General features: G+C 40.6%; 1 protein-coding gene across 5 annotated transcripts in view; it reads left to right on the top strand.

Moving 5' to 3' along the window:
• Positions 1-23,459, top strand: part of NUDT4 (nudix hydrolase 4) — a 55,423-nt gene that overhangs the window by 16,632 nt on the left and 15,332 nt on the right. For all 5 annotated transcript variants that reach the window (XM_043492328.1, XM_038409897.2, XM_038409906.2 and 2 more), the window contains one exon: positions 7,026-7,136. In XM_043492328.1, coding sequence (XP_043348263.1) covers positions 7,026-7,136 — 111 coding nt within the window. Of the gene's footprint in view, positions 1-7,025; positions 7,137-23,459 lie in introns of those variants that run through there.

The raw sequence follows: 23,459 nt of genomic DNA, 5'->3' as shown, positions 1-23,459 counted from the left end.
CAGGCGAGGTATTTCCAGTAGAGATGAGGAGGTTTTAGTACTGTTATACAAGGCACTGGTGAGACCTCATCTGGAATATTGTGTGCAGTTCTGGTCTCCCATGTTTAAAAAGAATGAATTCAAACTGGAACAGGTACAAAGAAGGGCTACTAGGATGATCCGAGGAATGGAAAACCTGTCTTGTGAAAGACTCAAGGAGCATGGCTTGTTTAGCCTAACTAAAAGAAGGCTGAGGTGGGATATGATTGCTCTCTATAAATATATCTGAGGGATAAATACCGGAGAGGAAGAGGAATTATTTAAGCTCAGTACCAGTGTGGACACAAAAACAAATGGATATAAACTGGCCATCAGGAAGTTTAGACTTGAAATTAGATGAAGGTTTCTAACCGTTAGAGGAGTGAAATTCTGGAACAGCCTTCCAAGGGAAGCAGTGGGGGCAAAAGACATATCTGGCTTTAAGATTAAACTCGATAAGTTTATGGAAGAGATGGTATGATGGGATAATAGGATTTTGGCAATTTGATCTTTAACTATTCACGGTAAATAGGCCCAATGGCCTGTGATGGGATGTTAGATGGGTTGGGATCTGAGTTACTACAGAGAATTCTTTCCTGGGTATCTGGCTGGTGAATCTTGCCCACGTGCTCAGGGTTCAGCTGATCAACATATTTGGGCTTGGGAAGGAATTTTCCTCCAGGGCAGATTGGAAGAGGCCCTGGGGGTTTTTCACCTTCCTCTGCAGCATGGGACATGGGTCACTTGCTGAAGGATTCTCTGCACCTGAAAGTCGTTAAACCATGATTTGAGGACTTCAATAGCTCAGATGTAGGTGAAGAGTTTATTGCAGGAGGGGGTGGGTGAGATTCCATGGCCTGCATTGTGCAGGAGGTCAGGCTAGATCATAATGGTCCCTTCTGACCTTAATATCAGAGTCTGAGACTCCAATGAATGCTAGTTTGATCAGCATGAAGTTGTGTAATGTTCATGTTATGTGGAATATCAGCTGTGCTTAGCATTTAATCCTCTTGTAAGGTTTTAACGTTGCTCTTTGAGCATTGTTTAAGTGGATCCCTACTCAAGGAAATATACATGCCCTCAGGTTACAAGTGCTAAACTTTCTGAATAACGCTACGTATGTATGCACCCTGCCTATACACCCATACCAAAGGATATAAGGGGAATCAGCCTTAATACATAAGCATTGAGCAGAATCTTAACCCTGTTTTTGTCTGCTAGAAAACTACTCTGGTCTTTCAGTTAAATAAGTAAGGTCTTCTACTTTGGGGGCCTCATTTGGCTGTTTTCTTTAGTCTTTATGGTTGCCCACTTGTTATGGGTCTGCTTCCTTGTTTGGGGGACGGTGGAGACAGTCTTCAAGCTATGTCCCCCTGCATTAGCACATGCTAATGACATGAATACTCCTGGTGTTTGCTCTGCCTTGGAAAAATACAATTCCAAATTCTACTCATGTGCCTGAGCTTCTCCAAATTCGTATGTGGAGATAAGCATAGCTCTCAAGAACAATTTGTGGGAGGTGGCAATGCAGGTCTTATTGCCTACATAGAAGGCACTGATCAGGAACAGACCCTTGATGTTGAGTCCACCATCAGCAGTCAAACACTCTACAGCCAGAGAAGCCTTGATGTCGGGGGTCTCAAGGTCCTGTAAAGCAAGTTCTAGTACATAAGAATATTCTAGAGAATTCTCAGATACAACTTTCCCATTCCTCAAAGCTTCTGTTAATGGTTTTAGAAGAGGTAAATGCTGCCGTTGAGCACTGTCAGCATTGATGTAAAGTCTTCACAGCAACTTTGAGGTGCCTTCAAGTGATGCTGTTCTCCGACACCATTATTCTTTGGAACCAAGGGAGAAGGGGTAAAAAGTCATGAGTCTCGTGATTCTTTCCAACATAGTAACTGCTTTCACACTGAAAGCTTGGTGTTGGGGAGGAGGCAGGGTTGAGGGACTCATTTAGTGACAGGAATCTGATGCCTTGCTTTTGGATATAATCTTGATAGGTAGTATTCACTGCTGGATGCTTCTACACCATCAGATTTGGTGATTCAAAATGTCTCTGGCATCTGTGGTGGTGGTCTTTTTATTGCCTTTCCATATGGCAGTTTCTTCCTCTGCTGTCCTCAGGAGAGGGCACTCTTATTTGCCCTTTCCATACATCTTCTATTTAGTTCACAAATATCAGATTGAAAGACCCAGAGGAGTAGTCAACCTCAACTTTAATCATGATGGGGGTCTGATGTTTAGAGAGATCTGAAGTGAGCTGTAGCTCACGAAAGCTTATGCTCTAATAAATTTGTTAGTCTCTAAGGTGCCACAAGTACTCCTTTTCTTTAGACTGAACACTATACACCTGTATTTGGGTTAAGAGATGTGCCACTTACAGGATTTGTTAGCCCTTGGATTTCAAAATGGAGATACTGTGAGCTCCTTGACCTGATTGGCAATACAGACTAAGCAGTTTGAGGTCCAGAAAAGCAAAAGATTCCCCAGTGCCCCCAAAAGGATTGCCTCCAGTTAGATCTTCATTTGAGCTTCTGTAAGGACTCGTGCATCTCAGGTGTCCTTATAAAGGTTGGCCATTCTCTGAACAACTAGTAGCTGCATTTAGAAGGGCTGTTGCCATCTTCAGTTTCTGGAGGGTTGTCCCCAAACTTAGTCTTTCCACCTGATTTCAAGTTTCCATGAACTCTTAAAAGTGACTTGCTGAACTTTTGGAATTATCTGTATAATGAATGACAAAGATCTGACTTTTCATCATCCTTCAATTCAAGCAGTCTTTGAGAGACTTTCTTCAGCTAGATACTGCATCCCAACTAGAAGTACCAGAGTACAACAGTCTGGTTGCTGACTAGTTAAGCAACTTGGACAGATTCTTCTGTAAAAGTCCAGAAAATGGTGTTAGAAAGCAGAAAACCTTCTATTAAATTTTATTTCATCTGGACAAGATAAAGGATATGATTCGCTCCAGTTTTCCGTTCATTCCCTTTCTTCTGGACTGCCTACTTTGCTGCAGCCTATTCTCTTCCTGGGCTTGAGTGCACACCTGGCTTCAAATTTCTGTCTTCAGTCTCACTAGTATAGGAATCTTTGATGATCTCTCCTTGTTACAGTGTTGAGACTTTCAAAAGGCATATGTCTGTCATTTTCAGGAGTTGTCCCTGTCCTGAAACTTGCATGTGCTGCAAACCAAATCAGTGGCACCACTTATCTGCTAAGATTGTTTTTTACATCAAATTTTTTTAGTCTTCATTCCTATTAGACTGTCCAAGCTGATGCATACGCCTTTTCCATTCTCCATGCTGATGCATCAGTGTGTTCTATAAAGATAAGATGCTGCTCTGACCTCTCAAAGCTCTTAGCAAAGCCTCTTTATATTAATCTAACCATACTGTCTTTCTCCCACACACCACTTGAGACTAGGGGAGGAGACTAGGCTGCAATATTAAAGTATATAGAGGACATTTTGTAATACATGAAATTTCCAAAGTCTTAGATTTGTGGCACTTGATGTGAGTTGGCTTTCACCCAGACACTAAATGATGAAGACTGACTTCTTGCTTGAGACCAAGGATCCTAGTATCACTAGGTTGCTTGAGCACATTCACAAACCCAGGAGGTAAAACTGTCTAGTGTGGGCTGGTACTCTTTCTGGAAGAGTGTTACTGTGGCTCTTGTGGTTGCAAAATCTTAAATGCAAATAAAGGCATTCCTGATAGAATAATGGTAAACTAACACACTGATGTCTGCATGAATCTACAGCCTTAAGACAAATATTGTGAATGACTCCATCTCCGTGTTAACTTTAGCATTAACTAATGAAAGCACAGAGGTACCCTGCTGTAGGAACAGCTTGGTAATCTGCCACTGTTCCTTTCCAGCTCCTACCCCATCTGTTCTAAGGTAGCTTCAACAGTTTCAGTAAAAAGAAAAGGAGTACTTGTGGCACCTTAGAGACTAACAAATTCATTTGAGCATAAGCTTTTGTGAGCTACAGCTCACTGCATCGGATGCAGTAAGACTTATTCCTGGGGGAATTATGTGCCACTGTGCAATGAATTTGCACAGAATTAAGGTTATGTGCAGAATTTAATTTTTCCCTGCAGAATTGGTGTCGCAGAGCTGCTGGCTACCACTAGGAGCCACTGGACCCAGCAGAGCCTGGCTCTCTGGCTTGCAAATACAGGACTCTGTCAGGGAGAGGAAGTTGGAGGGTTCTGGGCAGCTGTGGTTTCCAGCATGTCCTGAAGGAAGGAGGTGGCTTTGTACAAGCTCAGGACCCAGCATCAGGCTGTTTAGCTCTTGCATGCTCTCAAGATCTCTAGGCTCTGGGGAGGAGGGAGTGTGGATGTCTGGGCCAGGGGATGCCTCACAGCTTAGGCTCTGGGGGTGGGGGGTGTGCCTGAGACCACAGGGGCATAGTTCCCCCCCACACACGCGCACATGTGCCCAGGTGGCATTTGTGGCACACCCAGACTGAGGCACCCAACAAAAAGCATAAGAAGAACTGGAACTGGGTTGTTGTAGGGGGTTTCTTTAATTCTTTACTCCTGGGGGGAATCTTTTTTTTTCTTTTTTTTTGGTGTTGATGCTGACATTGATTTTGGAATAAATTACCAAAAGAATTGAAACTGGTATGATTATATTGTAGTATTTTGACAAATAAAATATGCAGAATTTTAAAATAGTGTGCAGAATTCCTCCAGGAGTAAATATTGACCTTGCTAGGGCAGCATTTTAGCCATCTTTTTAAAACACATCTTTTCCCCAGAGAGGCAAATATGCTACCTGGACTTATATTGATACATTTACACAGCATTACCCCCTTGTAATTAGCTTGTAGAGCAGATACTTGAGTAGGAGAGCAGTTCCACAATCATTGTTCTTCTCTCACACTCCTCCCTGGGTTAAAGACTACTTTGTAATCATCTGGTCTGGGAACCTCACAGGTAATGCTCTTACATTTAATTAACATAACTGGTTTTTGAAGACTCCCTATGTTTGTTCTGTATCTCCTTCCCCATAGTCTTATAATAGATTGACTTAGTAGGAAGAAATTAGGGGTATATAGTATGGATCCATATAGGTAACTTCATGAGCCATAGTAATCTCTATTACTAGTAGTTTTAGGTTTTAAACTGCTAATATGCTAACAAAAGTAGGTTGTGTAAAATGTGGGGTGATACTGTGGTCAGTGTTCTGGCCTTCCATACAAGAGACTGAGTTCACTTCAGAGGCCCAGTAAGTAGTGGGTTCCCTTCCCTGCTGTGAGAAAGAATCCAACTTAATTCTACTATACCACCAATAACTGGACCATAAAGTTACTGCAGAACATTATAGTGCTGTGACAACTGTCTCTACAAATTGTACTTTGTCAAAGACAAAAGTCCTTAAAATAGAAGCCAGTTCTGTCTAAAAATCACTTGAGTGGTAGTGGGGGAAAATGTTATCCATTGGTGGTAATACTGGTATGTATGTGAAATTAACAAGCTCTCTCCCAGCTGTGCCCCCTTCCCCCCCTCCCCCCTCCCCCCCCCCCCCCGAGTACAAAACACCACATATCCCAGCCTTGGGTTGTTGCATTGTTCTGTTAATTTTATTGCAATCAGATAGTAGTCTGCATATTTTCTAGAATAATAAATAACTCCTTACTCTGATTTATTTTTGTTCTGTAAAATGTCTTTGGGTCCCTCCTCTCCCTGGGCCAATCTCCCAGTAAGGCCAAATGTGATCATCCAAACATCTAGCATAGCTAAACTGAGCAATATGTAGTGGATCTGAATTTTCAATAGAACATAATTTGTTTTTTTGCACTTATTGGCTTAATTTCTGCAAATAGCTTGCTTATAGTACGTTTTTATTCCTTTCCATCTTTAAAAAAGGAAAATGTATTTCCCAAGGAGAAAAGTGGTTACATAAGCTATTTTGTGCTAACTTCCAAGAAGCTTCATACTAAACTACTATAGATAGAATCTACTATTCAGAGTGGAAATGTCCGCAAATACAGGTAATCTTTTACTAACTCCAGATGCTCTTTCCATCGGAGTTCCATTCTCATGGTCTTCCTTACCATATTTCACTTTTATATAAAACTATCCAATGTAACTTTTAACTTCCTACATTCTTGGATAAATGGTAAAATATTTTAAATCGCAGTGGCTGGCTAATGGTGACAACTGCACAGTGCTAAAATTCTATTGCAGCAATAGTTATACAAGAAAGCTCCTTGGGCAAGAAGCCATCTTTGTCCCCTTTTGTACACTGCGTAGCACAGTGGAGTCCCACTCCGACTTGGGCTCCTAGGCACTATGATGATGATAGTTTTATTAAAGATCTATTGTACCTTTCTGCCCAATATGTCCTTTCCAATTTTAATGCAAAATAGATGGCTAAACGTGAAGACAAAAACACATTTTAAATAGGTTTTTCCTAATTTACTAATAACGGATTAGTACATTTTGAAAACACTTTTATAATTAACTTGTTTTTGATTCTTGCTTTTTGTATTTCTCTAACTTGAACAACAACTTCCAGTGAAGTTGCATCATTAAATCATGCAAAGTCAATATTGTAAAAATTGCAGGGAAATATCTAGTTTAAACTTTATATTTTTGACAATTCTACTTGTTCGAACTTTTTACAAAAGCCTCATCAACAGTCTAGAAAGGTGTCCCTCTAAATCAACTTGATATATTTCATTGTACAGTAGTCAGGAAAGTTCTCACCAATATGATGTAAGAAAATGCCCTATTTAAACATGTGCAGGGAGATGAGTCAAGGTCCTCAGTCCTATACTCTTAACCTTCATTAATATCAAGATTTTTAATAAGAGTTGGTACTTCACATGTAAATCTAGCTGCAGGTTATTTATTTTTGATTTACGTTTTTGAAAGCTATAATCCATCTGGCATGAACAAGTACACTGTAGGAAAATGGTCAGTAGCCTTCAGACTCTCCAATCAGATTATTTTCAAATGACTGCTTAAATGTGTGTTTTGACCTTTCAGGTGCTGTTAGTGAGTAGTAGTCGGTACCCAGATCAGTGGATTGTACCAGGTGGAGGAATGGAGCCAGAGGAGGAACCAGGAGGTGCTGCAGTCCGAGAGGTTTATGAAGAGGTAAACATAGATTTAACAGTCCCACTCGTATTCAGATAGGGATCTTTCCTTTTTGAAAAGGAACTTCAGCGACTTTTCACAATTTAATTTGCCAAAATTCAAATGATCCCCGAACTCCAAAGAATTTATAGCTTATCCTATTTCACAGACTTAATTTGAATTCAAAATGAGATGAGTCATAAAATAAATGATCAGAATATATTGCTCTGGAAATAGGTTATAGTCAATATTTAGATTAGATTGAAACCTGGATTTTGCAGATGTTATAGTAAATTCTTAAAGAATGTGACATGCAAAGAGTAAAAGGGGGGGGAGTTCCTTTTTTCCCTGAAGAGTTGTAAAGAAGCCTGCAAGATCGTAGTGGGGGGGGAAAAACCCTTTCTGATTATTTTTACTTTAATTTCAGATTTTTCGGTCTTACCTGTAAGACTTTATGGACTACTGGAGCACTAGTAGATCTCTTAAATCAAGTAATGAGACCTGAGTAGTTGGAAGGAAAGGGATTCTTAGTGTGTTCCTCAGTTTAAAATAATCTGACTCAAACTCCTGACAAAGTATTGAGAAAATGTTTGAATAGTTAACCTCTGCCTCTTCATTTGAGGGCTGAGTTTCTGTTCTAATACTACAAGAAAATCTAATGTTTTGGCATCATGTAATGTATGTAAACTTGTGTGAGAACACTATATAGGCAGTAGCTTAGTACCTAAAATTTCTGTAAAAGGTTCTGGCAATGAATATTTTGTTGATGTGCACAGCTGCTAGAAATGTTGCACCACAATTTCTTCAAGATCACGTATAGTAAGTTAAACAATTTACAAGTGGCATGTGGTGAACACCAATCGTGGTAATTCTTCAAGAAGAGACTTGATATTTCAACGGTAAAAATAGTGCTTCTGGCCATTATCCATCAATAAAGCAAGACAGGAACAACCCACATTTTTCTTCTAAAGCCAGCTTTAGAGGTCTAAGTTTTGATGAACAAACAGTTCCTTTCAGGAGCTTGACACTTAAAGCAAATGAGGATTTTCTTTAAGTAAACTGCTAATCAAGTTTTAAATATTGTTCTTAGGCAAACTAGTTAAAAATGCTATCTAAACAGTTACAGGCTTCATCTGTAACTTTAGTCTGCAGAAATACTTCAAGAATATCATACTTAATTTTTGGTAGCTACTTCACAACTAGATTTGCATTGCTAGTTTCTAGCTAAAATAAGTACATCAATGATCAACTGCAGTAAAGTGAAATGTGTATAATTAAACTTAAAGTGAAAGTGTCAGATGAACTAATAAATCTCACGACTGGAATACTGGTATAGAGGGTTATAACTTCAGGAAGGACAGTCAAGTTAAAAAGAAGCTATTGCATTGTACATAAAAAATATATGCATTTGTTCTGACCTCCAGAAGGTGGTGACCAGTGAAGTCCCTGGTTGACCATGAAAGGAAAAAATACAGGGATGATGTCCTGGTAAGGGATTTCTGTAGATCTTCAAATAAGGAGGAAATGGAGATATTTCTAGAACAAATAATAAAATATCCAAAACACAAGGTAATATATCTCACTGAGGAGGAAGGGGGCAGTTCGCAATTCTAAACTGTTCCAAGCTCTCTGTAGACTCAGCAAAACATCTCTCCATTGGCTAAACTAGTTTGTTTTTATGCTTTTTTCCAACTATGGTAGCTAGCTTTATTTTAAATGAATGTTGAGATTCTAGAGAACAAGTTTGAGAGGTACTGGTAACTATTGCTGCATATTCACATTTTCCTAATCTTTGCTGCGTGTATCTCGTGAACAGAAGTAGAAACTAGTTGGTTTCTTTAGTAAGCTTTCTGCCTATGTGTGAAAGACTGCAGTCTGGACTGGCATTCTTTCAACCTTTATTTAAAATCATAAAAGCCACAGATTTAAAATATTTAGGTATTGTAAGCAAATGTTTAATCTGGGCTTCAATTAAATTAATTTACATTTTAAATCACACTTATTCCAGGTTTAATTGCTTTTTTTATAGTGTAAAACAAGCCTTAAAGGATGGCTTCATCCTCTGACAAAAACAAGTAACAATCTTTAAGATCCTTTGACACCTTGAGTTCTCTATTGTAGTTTGCATTTAGAGGAAAGAAACTTTGTATGTCCTTGTACAGATAGATATCTATATAATGAGGCATCTGAGTATACTTAAAAAGGAATGCAAAACATCTTAAATGGCACTTAAAAAAAATCTGGGTTAAGGAAGAGGCCTTGGGAAGCCACTCCAGTAATTAAGGGTTTCACTTTATTAATCAAGGGCTTCATTCTTTAAGTATGGAGGATGGAAATAAAACAGGCTGTGATTGCAAAAGGGAAGGGCTCCAAAAGTAGTAAAAGATTGGCCAGCTGAAAGGACCAGGCCCTGTCTCTCAGCAAAACAAATAAGAGTGCCTGAAACAAAGGGAGTCTTGACATTGTAGAAGGTTGAATATAAGGATAGAGATCTATAATTATATTAGATCTCTATTAACTCTAAGCACCTGACTTCTCTTCTCCTCTTCTCTTCCCTCTCCCCTTTTCCCCCCCAACATGACCTTCTACAACAGCTACGTTCCCCTGGTGCAATGAAATTTAACATATTGGTAGTCCCATGTCTGAGAGAACTTTCATCGGGGGATTAATTTAGATTAGGAAACTCACTCCAACAATTTTTAAATACATGGAAAATGAAACATAAGTGATGGAGGGATACATAAATGCCTACAAAAACGTTCCCTAAAAAGTGTTCTGCAGTATGTATGATATCTACTGACTGCAATTCTTCATTATGTGCAGCAATTGTGTTCTCTGCAGGAGAAACTCATTGGATTTTACTTTATATGAGCATGCAAAAAAGTGCAAGAATAGTGTCATATCAAAGTCATTTACTGCTTGGTTATTCAGTGTTTTTGGAATATAAATCTGGCGAAGCTTGGATGCCATCTTAATTTTGGCTCACAAAATCAAACTTCAAAGCTTGTAACTGTTATAAAATATACAGGAGTTTGCTTCATTAAACTAGATAATTACCGCATGTGTTTTGCTCCACCTAGAGGAAACAGGAGGTAAGACTGTCAGCATTGTTGCCTGACACTGCAATATATGTATAAATCAGATGATGGTTTATGGCTCCTAGGCCTGAAAGATTACAGGCTAAAACTGAATTTATCTTCCAATTTAGATGCATGTTAAAGGCTACCAATATTTTTGAATGCATAAAATCTGATAAAGCAATGTCTTAAACTAAACACTTCTCCTGCATCAGGTATTTCAAAGCAGTGACTTGACAGTCCTATCCTACATAGGAGTAACAAGCTAACACTATTTGACTCCCAAAACCTGAATAAAGGCTCTAACTTGCTATTGCAACTGTAAAAACAAAATTCTTTTCACCTGCAGGAATAACTACTTTTTAAGTAGTTTACAACACAGCTGTTGTGGTTTTTTTGTTTTGTTTTGTTTTTTTTTTACAACCAAGACTTTGCCACCAATATGCACATGGGGGCAAAAAGAAAACTATATATTGGGCAGCAGTAAAGTGGCTGAAGGGTTGTGATTCAACTGATGGATTAGAGTAGGAGTTCACACTCCAGAAGTGTAGTTCTACCTTGCCTCCTAGGACAAAGCATAAACTACTTTGATCCTCCCTAACATTTAAATCTTGCCTTTATATGTTTGAAACAAAATGTGGGGGGTGGCAATTTAAAGAAAAGGTAATGTAAACAAAATCATGTTCTCATATTCCAGGGCATGAAAATTTGTGCTTATTTTCATACTTCAAGCAATGCTGTGACTTGGACAAGCAAAGAACTATTTATTCTACAAGGAAAACCACAAAATTCATCTTAATTCTCACCTTTTCTGTTCTAGCTAGTAGACAGCTTCCAACAAAAACTACACTTCTTTTTAGGCAAACTAGAAGAGCCCTAGAGATGGGACTATAACAAAAAAAAAAAAATCAGTAGGTGGTTTCTGACTGCTTATCTTACTTAACCCAGTCCTGGTTAGTTGCTCAAATAGAAGCTCTTTTAAGAGTGGATTTTATTAGAACCTGCTAGTGTATATTCCTGGCCTTTCCTCAAAATTAGAACGAGGAAATGCTCTTTAATTCAGTTCTTCAAAGAAGCTACCTATAGCTGCTTAACGCAACCTGTTAAACCACTATTTGCACAGTAGCTTGACGCTTGTTCAGTGGAAATCAAGAAATCAAATAGAATGTCACCTAATGTTTATCTTGAGAGAAGCCTGTTCACTTATCTTCAGGAGCATATTGTCTGTTTACGGTTTAATAGAAGCTTACCCAATAAGCATAAAGGTATTCAATATTGATCAGTCCAACTTGTAGTATTGCTTATGCGGAACATCTTTAACTGAAGCCTGGTGCTGGATGGAAGTGATGTTATATTACAAAGTACCACTGACTGGGCCCTTTAGATGAATCATTTCCCCTTTCTCTTAATGCTGAAGAGTTGTCATAAAATTGTCCTAAGTAACATGTCAACAGCTTTTGTGCTGACATGCTTGTTCCCAGCTCTGATTTATCTTGGTTGATCCAGAAAAGAAAGCCAAAATGAATTAATGAGTTTGAGTTGGGTATCAGTCTGTTGGCTCACTAACTAGTGGACTGGTCTCAGTTGTTTCAGCAGTTAATGCATATATAGATCAGGTAACCTTGTCAGGAGAGAATTTATGATCTTTCATAGCAGAGATGCTCAAGCCTTCTCTACTCAAGGTTTGCTGGCATAGTTATGTCGGGGGGCGGGGCGGGTGGGAATCGAACCCCCAATAATGAAAGTTGTACTAAAAGCAGCATATCAGCAAAAAGGTCATTTGGCTGAGAGTGTCTATTTTGTTTAGGGGAAGGTGAACTGGTGTAAGTGACACCAGCAAACCCTTCCTACTGTAGACAAGGCCTTAAGCTTATTTGAAAATCCCAGCCTGAAGTCTCATCTTCTGAAGCATCTTATTTTTAGTAAATGTCTGAGTATTTGGAAAGAGCCTTTTGAATATGGCTTTGTAGACTATATTGGACTCCTTTCTGTTTTACATGAAATCCTGAAATTCATACTAAAATATACTTCTAAGCTGTTTTTCATTAAATAGTTCTCTAGGATTCTTGTATAGCTTAGATTTGGGAATAGCTGAATGAACAAACCACAATCCTGCAAGTAAAATTATATATTTGAACAGCTCACGTATTGGCAAAAGGCATACTTAAATACTTGGTATTGCTCACTGTTCATATGGAAATATCAAGGAGATCATGACAAACACTGCTTTTAATCATGAAATATTTGCTATGAACTAGAATTTAAAAAAGTAGAGTCACAAATTAATGACTAAATATTTATGCATGAAAAAGTTCAAGTGATTGTCCCCACACTGTAGTTGCGCATGCCCCCTCAAACATGCAAAATCAAATTATTTTGAATAGTGTCCATTGGGACCATGCAGGAGCTTTTGCAGCCACTGTAGCTGACAGTATAGTTAGACCTTTTTGTTATCTATGAACTGTTAACTATTAGAATAAGTTAGTTTAGACCCATTTGTAAAGTTTTTATTGTAGTTAGTGAGGTTCAAGGCATAGATGGGTTTTCTTACCACCTCCACCTTCTGTGCAAGGGCTCGACTCCCTGCACATAGGTATAAATGGGCAAAAGCAAGTCTACAGGATTTAAAATAGGCACTGCTGTATTGCGAGGTGCATAACAATGACACACCTGAGGTGCCTCATGCTTGGGAGGGGGACGTGTACTGAGCACTGTTCAGTGTGCAGAACTTGCAGAGCACACCCTGAAGTCAAGAAAAGTCAAATGGAAACTTCATTTCTTAAACATTCACAGAAGCATCTGATTCCAGCGAGCAACTGAAGAGGCCACCTCCCTATGTCACTCATTTGTCCAGTGAGCCATGATGTCACCCCAAATTTGGGGGACATTCAGAAACCTTGCTCCTATGCTCTGATTTTGACATGAGAGGGGAGGTAAAGAGCACTCCTCCAAGGATCAGGGAAGGACCTAGTTTCCCTTCTCAGCCAGAAGACACAGCCCCTCCTAAATCTCCCATATATCAGGGCTTCAAGGCTGAGCCGTGCCTAAGCTCCAAGGCAAAATTTCTACAAAAGATGGTCGTTTTCCACAACAAGCACCACACTGCTACTGGTACCATTCAGGTGGTTGACCATACACTAGCTTTGGATGGTGCTGTGCTGGTGAATGCAGTGCTGAGGAAAACTTTGGCATTGACCACTCAAGAGTTGGCAGTGTGTTTGGTACCAACAGTCTTATCTGCACTGACAGTTCTACACACCAGCAGACTTGGCTGTAGGAACAGTACCAGAGTCTCCAGTCCTGGAAAGACTTGGAGGCAATCAATAGATAGACAGGTCCCTCATGACTGATCAGAACTAGCCATAGATCTGACTAAGAACAAGACACCTGAATGGCATGCCCCACTTGAGGAGGAGGAGGATTTTGCTGCCTTTGGCTCCCAGGGAACACAGCAGACAATCCTCACTGAAATATGACCCATCTCCACTGAGGATACCACAGTGGGACATGGCTACACAATGGAGGAAGGAATCCCATCATTTTTCAGAGTTCAGAAGGGCACCATCAAGCTGGTCTACACATCCCCACTCCCTCAGTGCTCTATCAACATTGGCTCTATTGGGGACCCTTGAAATGTCAAACCATGTGTCATAAAACAGGCTTCCAAAATAGACAAATAAGTACTTTGATATTTGGGTACCTTATATTAATACTCTAGGTATGCTTTTCTTGTAGGTGAGTGTACTTATCTAATTTCTTTGAATATTAATATTTGGTGGACATGCCTGGTCTATTAAATGTGTATAGGTAGAGATTTCACTTAAGTGATTTTATTAAGTTGACATGTTGTTATGCTCAAGAGGTCATCTAGTCCAGTCCCCTGCATTCAAGGCAGGACTAGGTATTATCTAGACCATCCCTGACAGGTATTTGTCCAACCTGCTCTTAAAAATCCCTGATGATGGAGATTCCACAACCTCCCTAGGCAGTTTATTCCAGTGTTTAACCACTCTGACAGTTAAGAAGTTTTTCCTAATGTCCAACCTAAGCTGCCCTTGCTCCAGTTTAAGCCCATTGCTTCTTGTCCTATCCTCAGAGGTTAAGAACAATTTTTCTCCCCCCTCCTTGTAACAACCTTTTATGTACTTGAAAACTGTTATCATGTCCCCTGTCTTCTCTGCTCCAGACTAAACAAATCCAATTTCTTCAGTCTTCCCTCATAAGTCATGTTTTCTAGACCTTTAATAATTTTTGTTGCTCTTCTCCGGACTTTCTCCAACTTGTCCACTTCTTTCCTGAAATGTGGCGCCCAGAACTGCACACAATACTCCAGTTGAGGCCTAATCAGAGTAGAAGGGAAGAATTACTTCCAGTGTCTTGCTTTCAATACTCCAGCTAATACATCCCAGAATATTTGCTTTTTTTGCAAAAGTATTACACTGGTAACTCCTGTTTAGCTTGTGATCCACTATGACCCCCAGATCCCTTTCCACAGTACTCGTTCCTAGGTAGTCATTTCCCATATGGTAACACCTTGTCAAATAGAAGGATCTGATGACTATTCTGTATAATGTTGCTTTAAAACAAAAGCTATAATGAGGTTTCTTAAAGGACTGACCCATGCCTTTCAACCAGTCAGATTCCCCTGTTCTGTAGGATCTCTGTCACACTAGCTAGTTTAATGGATCCTCCCTTTGAGCCCATGGCTACCTCTCCATGAAGACTACCTTCCTAATGCACCATTGGCCAGAAGAATAGGAGATCCAGGCTCTTATGTGGGGGGCTCCTTCTTAAACAAGTAAAGGTTACAGTGAGGCAGTATCACTTTCATATTCATCCTGTTCTTCTGCCAGTTTCTCTTCCCAAACAATGTTCTTCACTGAAAGCTTCTTGTGCTCGATGTGGTTAAAACATTGTTCTTTTGCCTGCTTAGGATCTTGCCAAAGCTATTTGTCACATTTGCAGAAGATGAGGACAAACTCATAGCCATGCAGATGCTGTCGAAATGGGTTTTGGACTGCACAAGTGCTTGCTGTCTAAGAAATTCCCTTGGACACATTAAGTCTATTTCAGCTCAAGCCCAGGGGACTACTGCTGCCACCTTGAACAATGTCCCCTTGACTGAGATTTATAGGGCATCAACGTGGAGTTCACTCCACTCCACACTTCTACCTCCCTACATCCATACCTTGGTGCAGGCCTCTGGATCAGATGCAAGCTTCAGAAGCGTGGTCCTCCTACCTGTATAGGTAGGACTCTTACCCACCTCCAGGAACAGGATACTGTAAGGACAGTCACTCAAAAGAACAATTTATTTACCTTATAGTAACTCTGAATCTTTAAGATGTGTTGACCATACAAATTCCATGACCCATCCTCTTTCCCTGATAACTTGGGATTCTTCATTGGCAAAAGAACTGAGGTGTTGAGGCTTCCCCACCCTTATACCTTCAGCACTGGTGGTCATGAGGGTATCCAGGGCCCAAGCACTGCTCCAAGACATTGCTATTCAAAAGAATCCAATCTTGTGTGCACATGGTGCATGTGCACCTAGAGTGCAATCTGTGTGGACAATTCAGAACCATGGTAACTGTAAGGTAAACAACCATTCTTTTCTAACTTTTGGGTGAGTTAGTTTTGTAAATGCCCTGAAACTTCAAATCTAGGCACATTCTGCCAAAGACTTCCTTTGTTTACTAAACATTCCAGGAGTAAAGACTAAACAAACTATTCTAAAACTCTTAAGATTGTCTTGAGTAAGAACTTTTAATACGAGTTTAAAATCTCTCTCCTTGTTAAGAGATGGGGAGGAGGGAAAAACTTATTTCTACTACAGAAGAGGGCCAGAAATAAAATTGAATCATTTTACCTTGTCTTTAAACTGGCATTTTGATCAAAACAAGCCCTTTAAGAAACATAAGTGACTTATTTTTGTGAGACAGTGACTGTCATGGGTGCCACAATAGTTTTAAGGGACAGTGTTCAGATACTAAAAAAAAAGTCAGTGGAATTGGGACTGGAATAATATAACTTGCAGAACACATTTACAAGGCTTTACGCTAGCTAATGGATAAGCATTCAGTAATGAGCAAATCTGGTGACACAGCTGACCCTTTTAAGATCAGCATAGGGCTTCCTTCATCCTAGAAGTGCTGCCCAGCCACCTTGATCTTCTGCTAGTGGTTGGATATTCTAGTCCCCACTACTATGTTTGCAGCAGCATCTACAGAGGGAACTTATCTTTTTTTAAACAATTTTAACAGGGCTCCAGGTAGTCTTGTAAAGTTCTGGCCACTTATAAAAGCAGCTGGAAACATCTGCTCCTTTGAAACCAGCCATCTCTAAAGATAATCACTTGGGAACCACTAAACTAAGATAAACTTCAAATTCCTGATATCAACTCAGTTCAAAAGTTTGAAATTTATTTCTACGATATATTTAATTCTTGGACATAATTTCAAATTAAGATTTTTATAATGCTGCCTCTAACTGAAACTGAATCACTTTTTGAAGAGATTTTCTTTCATAAGGGCCATTTTGTAGAAAACCTCTAGTAAAATAAACCAGACAAACCAGGATGCTGACTGCCTGGGCATTGGGAGACTTTCTTGTTCACAACTTAAATCTAAAAGCAAACTAAGTTCTTAAATGTGATTCAGTAATTATTTCTGAGATTTTGAAATATGAAAACAGGACAAGTAATTTATGTAGATGTTGCAACAATACATCCTGTGTACACAGTATTCAGGCAACAGCTCTTAGTCCCTGAAACCCAATGTCATAACTAGTAAGATGAAAGCTAGCCTGCTTGACAGCATGTCAAGGGCTTCTTACCTAATAGTATCTCAAAACTGAAAGCATGTGGATTGCCATTCTGTATAATTTAATCTAATTCTTTGTAAAGAATTCAAATTTTCACAAATAGAAGTGGCTTAAGTGGGCAAAAAGCAGGAAACTCTAAACTGCCCTATGTTTAGTGATACGTTTCCATTTTAGGAGACTTTTATATACTTCAATATTTAAGCAGAAAATCTTAGACTAGGACAACTGTCAATTTAAGAAACCAGGTATACTTAATAACATGGGGAGTAAAACTTAAGAAACATTAAGTTGCTATTGTGTAGTAGCAGTTTTCAAAACAGCTGCACCACCTGTCAGAGGCAAAAGCGCAGACCATACTGTCCCTACGAAGACTGCCATCAGCATGGAAATCCTCTGTACCAACAACTTCTAAACAACCCTTGTCAGATTATCCATGTTGAGTAAGGTTGCCAATTGCCTCAGTACAGACAAATCAACCCTGACAAACAGATCACCACAGCACGGTAGGAGTTTTATTTTTCCAGGGACCTGGTGGTATGAGATCCCAGTAGTCCCCTCTACTCAGTACCAGTACCAAGTGCATCTTGAATCCCGGAATCAACAGCAGCACCAAGGCATTCACTTCCACTCTCCTGAATGGCTCCATGAATATCCAGCAGATCCTCAGATAGGATGTCCTCCTGGTTACTTTCTCTGTATTCTCACCATGGTTCCGCTGTCTACCAGTTGGGGACTTCCCAGATATACTCTCGCTCTGAGCCTCCACTCCCATGGTATAACCAGCCAAGGGTTCCACAATCCCAGGGGCCATATTGGGATCCGTGGGCAGTCTACAGGCACCATACTTCCTATGTATCTATTGTCACCAACTCGGAGTCTGAGACGCTGTCTTTTCTGAGGCTCTGAATACAAACCACAAACAAATTTCATCCTAATCTCCAGACGTGGTGATGCCCCCTCAACTGTCCATGGCAAACTATTTCAAACTTTCAGGATTTCACAAAGAGGGTGACAGACGCTGCAGATCCCTCTCCTGGAGGTGAAGGACACCTGCCATAAATTGTTGGACATACTGCACCATTCTCGAGGATCACCCTCCCAATTAACTTGGTGCTTTTGGGTCCAGCTGAGGTAAGATGACAAACACTAGCCTCAGTCACACCAACACGAAAATGGGCTGATTAAAAACTACAGACATGCCCATGGATACAGAATTTTTTTTCACACCCTTCATGTAATTTCATCGTTGTGGATTCAGTGAATTCCTATGGCCACCAACATCACACAAAATACGCCCCCATAAGATAGGGACTGGAAAAGACTTTACTACTTTGGAAGGCAGGCATATTTCTCGATAATCTTGTGCTTCAGAATCTCAAATTACTAGGCCTTGATGGCAAAATGTGACCATATGAATTATGCCAAACTTAATGCTTTTATTGATCACCTGCCAGGAGCACAATGAGAACAGTTTTAGGCCATCATTCCTGAAGGGCAGTTAGTGGAGAGAACAGCACTCCAGACGGCACTAGATGCTGCGGATACAGCGGCCTGCTATGCATCACATCTTTCGGAGCTGCCAAAGAAGGTATAGACCATGTTTGAGGGCTCCAAATTCTTTGCAGATAAGAGTGACACATCACTCCATCCTCTCAGACTCCAGGGCCACACTGAAATACTTGGGGATCTACACACTGGGACAGAAAAGAAAATTTAATCCTCAGTCTTCTGACAAATCATGGCTGCCCCAGTACCTGCTGCAGCACTATTGTGAGCCACAACAAAAGAAGTCTAAAGTTGATAGGTGAAAACAATCAGCCTCTCAATCCTCAACATCTCAGCCTTTCACCTCAAAATACCAATTTTGGTGCTCTGATCAAGGCCCTGAGACACCACTCCCTACAACAGCTGCAACTCTCAAACCATTTGCATCCCTTTGGATGCTGCCTTGCTCTGTTCTTCCAAACTGGGAAAACTGACTGATGGGTCTTGGAGACTATCTCCAATGGATTCTCTGTCCATTTCACCACCTCCTCTCCTCATCCTTCTTCAGGGACCCTTCTCAAGAGTGATTGTTAAGATGAGAAATAGGTTACTTGCTATGCCTGGGAACCATAGAACCCATTCTGGTACACCTCTGAGGCAAAGGCTTTTATTCCCAATGTATCCTGATTTCCCAAGAAAAAGATTGAAGACCCATACTAGACCTCATAACACTAACAAATATGTGAAGGTACAAAAATTCAAGATGGTCACGCTAGCCGTGCACGAGAGGTTTTTTTTTTTTAATTTCTAGAACAAGGAGATTTGGTTCTTGCCGTCTACCTCCAGGATGCCTATTTCCACATACCCGTTTAATCATTCAAAAGACTCTTCCTGAGGTTTACCCTAGGTCAGGACTATTACCAGTAGAGTACTTCCTTTTGGCCTTTCATCAGCTTCCAGAGTATCTTTGAAGGTCCTCTCCATAGTAGCAGCTCATCTAAGCACCCTGGGAATGGTGATTTACCCACACTTAGGCAGCTATCTCCTCAGAACCCTCTCCTTTGAAGATGCCCTACAGGGAACTAAGGATTTATTCACAAAGTTGGGTCTACAAATCAATGTCCAAAAATCAACCTTAACTCCAGTACAGTGCTTGGAGTTTACAGGGGCCAATCTCTCCCCAACACCGATTTCACAGCCTGGCCACTCTGAGACAGTTCAGGCCAGCCCACAAATGTCAGATAGACATTGCCTCCAGCTTCTTGGGCATGTGGTGGCAGGCATGTTCGTAATATCTCATGCCAGACTACACATGAGGTGCCTACAGACATGACTCAATCTATCCTACAGACCAGACACAGATTAGACAAACCTCTGTCGATGCCCTCCAGGGTCACGCTCCCTGGAGTGGTGGAAAGACCCAACAAATGTTTGTACAGGAGTCTTGTTCACACATTTCCCCCTACACACACCTTGCTTCTGACTAAGGACACATTCCTAATAGGCTGGGGAGCACATCTGAACAATCTCAAGACTCGGGGCAAGTGGTCTCCCATGGAGGCGACTCTCCATATTATCCTACTTGAATTCAGTGGTCAAATGTGTGTGCTCACTTTCTTGCACACACAAAAACCATGACAGACAACAGTGTGCATGTACTCAAACCACCAAGGGGATGCCAAGTCATCCCCATTGTGCACAGAAGCACTAAAGCTATGGAATTGGTGCATTTGCCACAATGTTTTGATGTCAGTGGCTTACCTACTGGGAGTACAGAATACAACAGCAGACAGTCTGTTGCAAGTTCTCACATGACCACAAGTGGGAAATGAACCCAACAGTACTCCACAGCATATTCTATCAATGGAGGACCACAACAATGCTTATTCACTGCTTATCTGAACAGGAAATGCCCACTCTATATATTGCTCCACAGCCAGACTGGGAAAACCTTTGTTAGGAGACTGTCTCCATGGGACAAGGCCCTCCTATATGCCTTTCCCCATTCCCTCTGCTGCAGAAGGTCCTGATAAAAATAAAGAGAAAAAGCAAACATTATACTGATTGCTTCTACCTGGCTGAGACAGATGTGGTACCTGTACCTGTCACAGCTTGTGATGTGTCCATCAATTCTTCAACCCACTCCTTAACTCCTCTTACAGGACAAACTCTCCATCCAACCTGCAGATACTCTGGATCAAGGCTTGGCTCCTTCATGATTCCAACACAGAGCTGCTGCTCTGAGGAGTTACTGGAAATGCTACTAAACAGTAGAAAATTTGCTACCCACTTCACTTATTTGCAAAAGTGGGCAAGGTTTCGGGTTGGTGTGATTCCGAACAAATCACTCTGACATCTTCCATCTTCCCTGTGATGTTGGACTGCATACTTGATCAGAGGACAGCTATCCCTCAGTTTGCTCAAAGTAAACCTTGCAGCCGTAATGGCTTTCCATCAACAGATAGAGGGATTCTCTATTTTCACTCACCTAGCTACAAATAGATTCCTCAAGATTTTTCCAAACCAGACACCCCATTCCAACATGGGATCTAAATCTAGTTTAAAAAAACCTAACTAGACTGCCCTTTGAACCTGTGGCCACCTGCTTGATTACCTACCTGTCCATGAAGATGGCATTCCTAAGGGCTATCACCTCAGCAAGGAGAATAGGGGAGATAGTGGCACTAATGGCACACCCCACCCCTCCTTCATGGTATTCTTTTAAGACTAGGTCACTCTTAGGCAATATTCAAAGTTCATCCCCAAGATGTCCTCATCTTTTCACATAAACCAACTCATTCACCTCCCCACCTTTTACCCAAAGCCTCACCATGACAACAGGGAAGCTATACTACATACACTCAACATTAGGAGGACCGTGGTCTTTTATTTCGATAGGGCGAGGGCCTTTAGGAAATCACCAAAGCTCTTCCTCTCCATTGCAGGAATGTCAAAAGGCTCCACGATACCAGTCCAGAAATTCTCCAAATGGTCTTGAACTGTATTAACCTATCGCAAGCATGACAGCAATGGTTATCTCCCTCTGGAATCCATACACATTCCATGAGGTCACATACATCACCTTCCTCAGGAATATTCCTATCTCATAAATTTGCAAGGCAGCAACTTGGGCATCTGCTCATATATTTGCAGAACACTATGCGATAGCATTGGAAGCAGAGTCTCCAGCAATCTTCAGCTCCACAGTGGTGTCATCCATAAAAGACTCTACTCTGAAGCTCCAACCTCCCATCAGAGATACTGCTTGGGAGTCACCTACAGTGGAGCACCCATAGGGACACTACTCAAAGAAGAGGAAGTTATTCATCTTGTACAGCAACAAAGGCTCTTTGAGATGTGTCCCTATGGGTGCTCCAGAACCCACCTTCCTGCCCTCTACTTCAGAGTTCTCAGTGGAGACTTTGCAGTAGAGAAGGAACTAAGGGTGGTTTACCCATGCAGCGCTACTTAGCCTCAACGCAAGGGAGGAAGAGCATATGTGTGGGCCAAACAGACACTGCTACCAAAGATCTCTGATCAGAAGTGCAGGGATTCAGACACGCCTAAAGTGGGGCAACCATAGGGACACAATCTCAAAGAACCATCATTATTATGCAAGATGAGTAACTTTCCTCTTCTCAGGCTCAAAAACTGGGTACTAAGTCTCTTCCTGTCTTATGGTGGAGCCAAAACCTTTTATCTTCAAGCCCTGTTAGTCTGACACACTGTGTCTCTGTTCTCCTTCTTCTCTCTCCTCCACCCCACTCCTGGGAAAGAATATTCTAGATTGCTGCTTAGTGTCAGTCCTCAGTTAGGATCTGTTGGCTTTAGAGCTTTAAACAGACTTGCTCCAAGAAGCAGACACCAAAGATGCCATTGGACTCAGGAAGGGATGACCTGCCAGCTGATCTCTCTCCTGTTTGAGACAGGAAAAACAGAAGCTGTCTACTTTCTCTGAACAATTTGTTTTATATACTTTTGTCACATCCCTTCTTACTCATTTCCTAAGATAAATAATCCCAGTTTTCCCCCTTTACTTCATATTGCTTCTTGGAATCCCTCTATTTCTGCAATATTTTTGAGATGAGGTGACCAATACTGCAGGAGTTGCACCATGTGTGTATATATAAGGTATTATAAATTCTTACACTCAATCCTATTCCTTATGAATCCTAACACTTTTTTACAACTGCACCTAGAACAGAGGTCTTCATTGAGCTGTCTATAGTGACACTTAGGTTCCTTTCCTGTGTTAATTTAGAACCTTCTAAAGAGTATGAGCACTTCAGTTTTTCCCCCTCCAGTGTGCATTATCTTGCATTTATCAACAGTGAATTTCAATAGTCATCCTGTTGCCCATTTGCTCAGTTTGCTTAGGTCTCTCTGAAGTTCCTCTATCCTTCCTGGTCCTGACTAATCTAATCTAAACTGAGTCATCTGCGAACTTTGCTACCACACAACTTGCTTGAATTTCCAGTTCCAGTAAATATATTGAACAATGGACCTAGTATGGAACCTGGAGGAACCCTGCTTGTTGTTAACCCTTCATTGATGAAAACTGATAATATAATTCTACTGTCTTGTTTTCTAGCCAATCTTTTACCTATGCCTCAGGACTTGCACAAAAGGCTACTAAAAATCAGGACCTTTTTGGAATTCCACATTTGTAAACCAGTTCTCCCATATCCATTACTTTACTGACATGATCAAAGAATTCTAAGATTGGTGAGACATGATTTTCCTTTGTAGAAACCATGCTGATTAGATCAGTTGCATCATCTCCTAGGTGTTGAACTAATTAAAAATAGGAAAAATCCTATTTGCCAGGAACAAGTGTAAGACTTACTGATCTGTAATTCCCTGGATCACCTCTAGAGCCTTTATCCAGATTTTCCAATATAAAATGCAGCTCTCCTATAATATAGACTAAGTCATTTACAGACTCAACCCTGAGTTGCTG

The sequence above is a fragment of the Dermochelys coriacea genome, chromosome 1, assembly GCF_009764565.3.
Source record: "Dermochelys coriacea isolate rDerCor1 chromosome 1, rDerCor1.pri.v4, whole genome shotgun sequence".
Lineage (NCBI taxonomy): Eukaryota > Metazoa > Chordata > Testudines > Dermochelyidae > Dermochelys > Dermochelys coriacea.
Note: the sequence above shows the minus strand (reverse complement) of the source record. Positions and strands in the feature narration are given on the sequence as shown.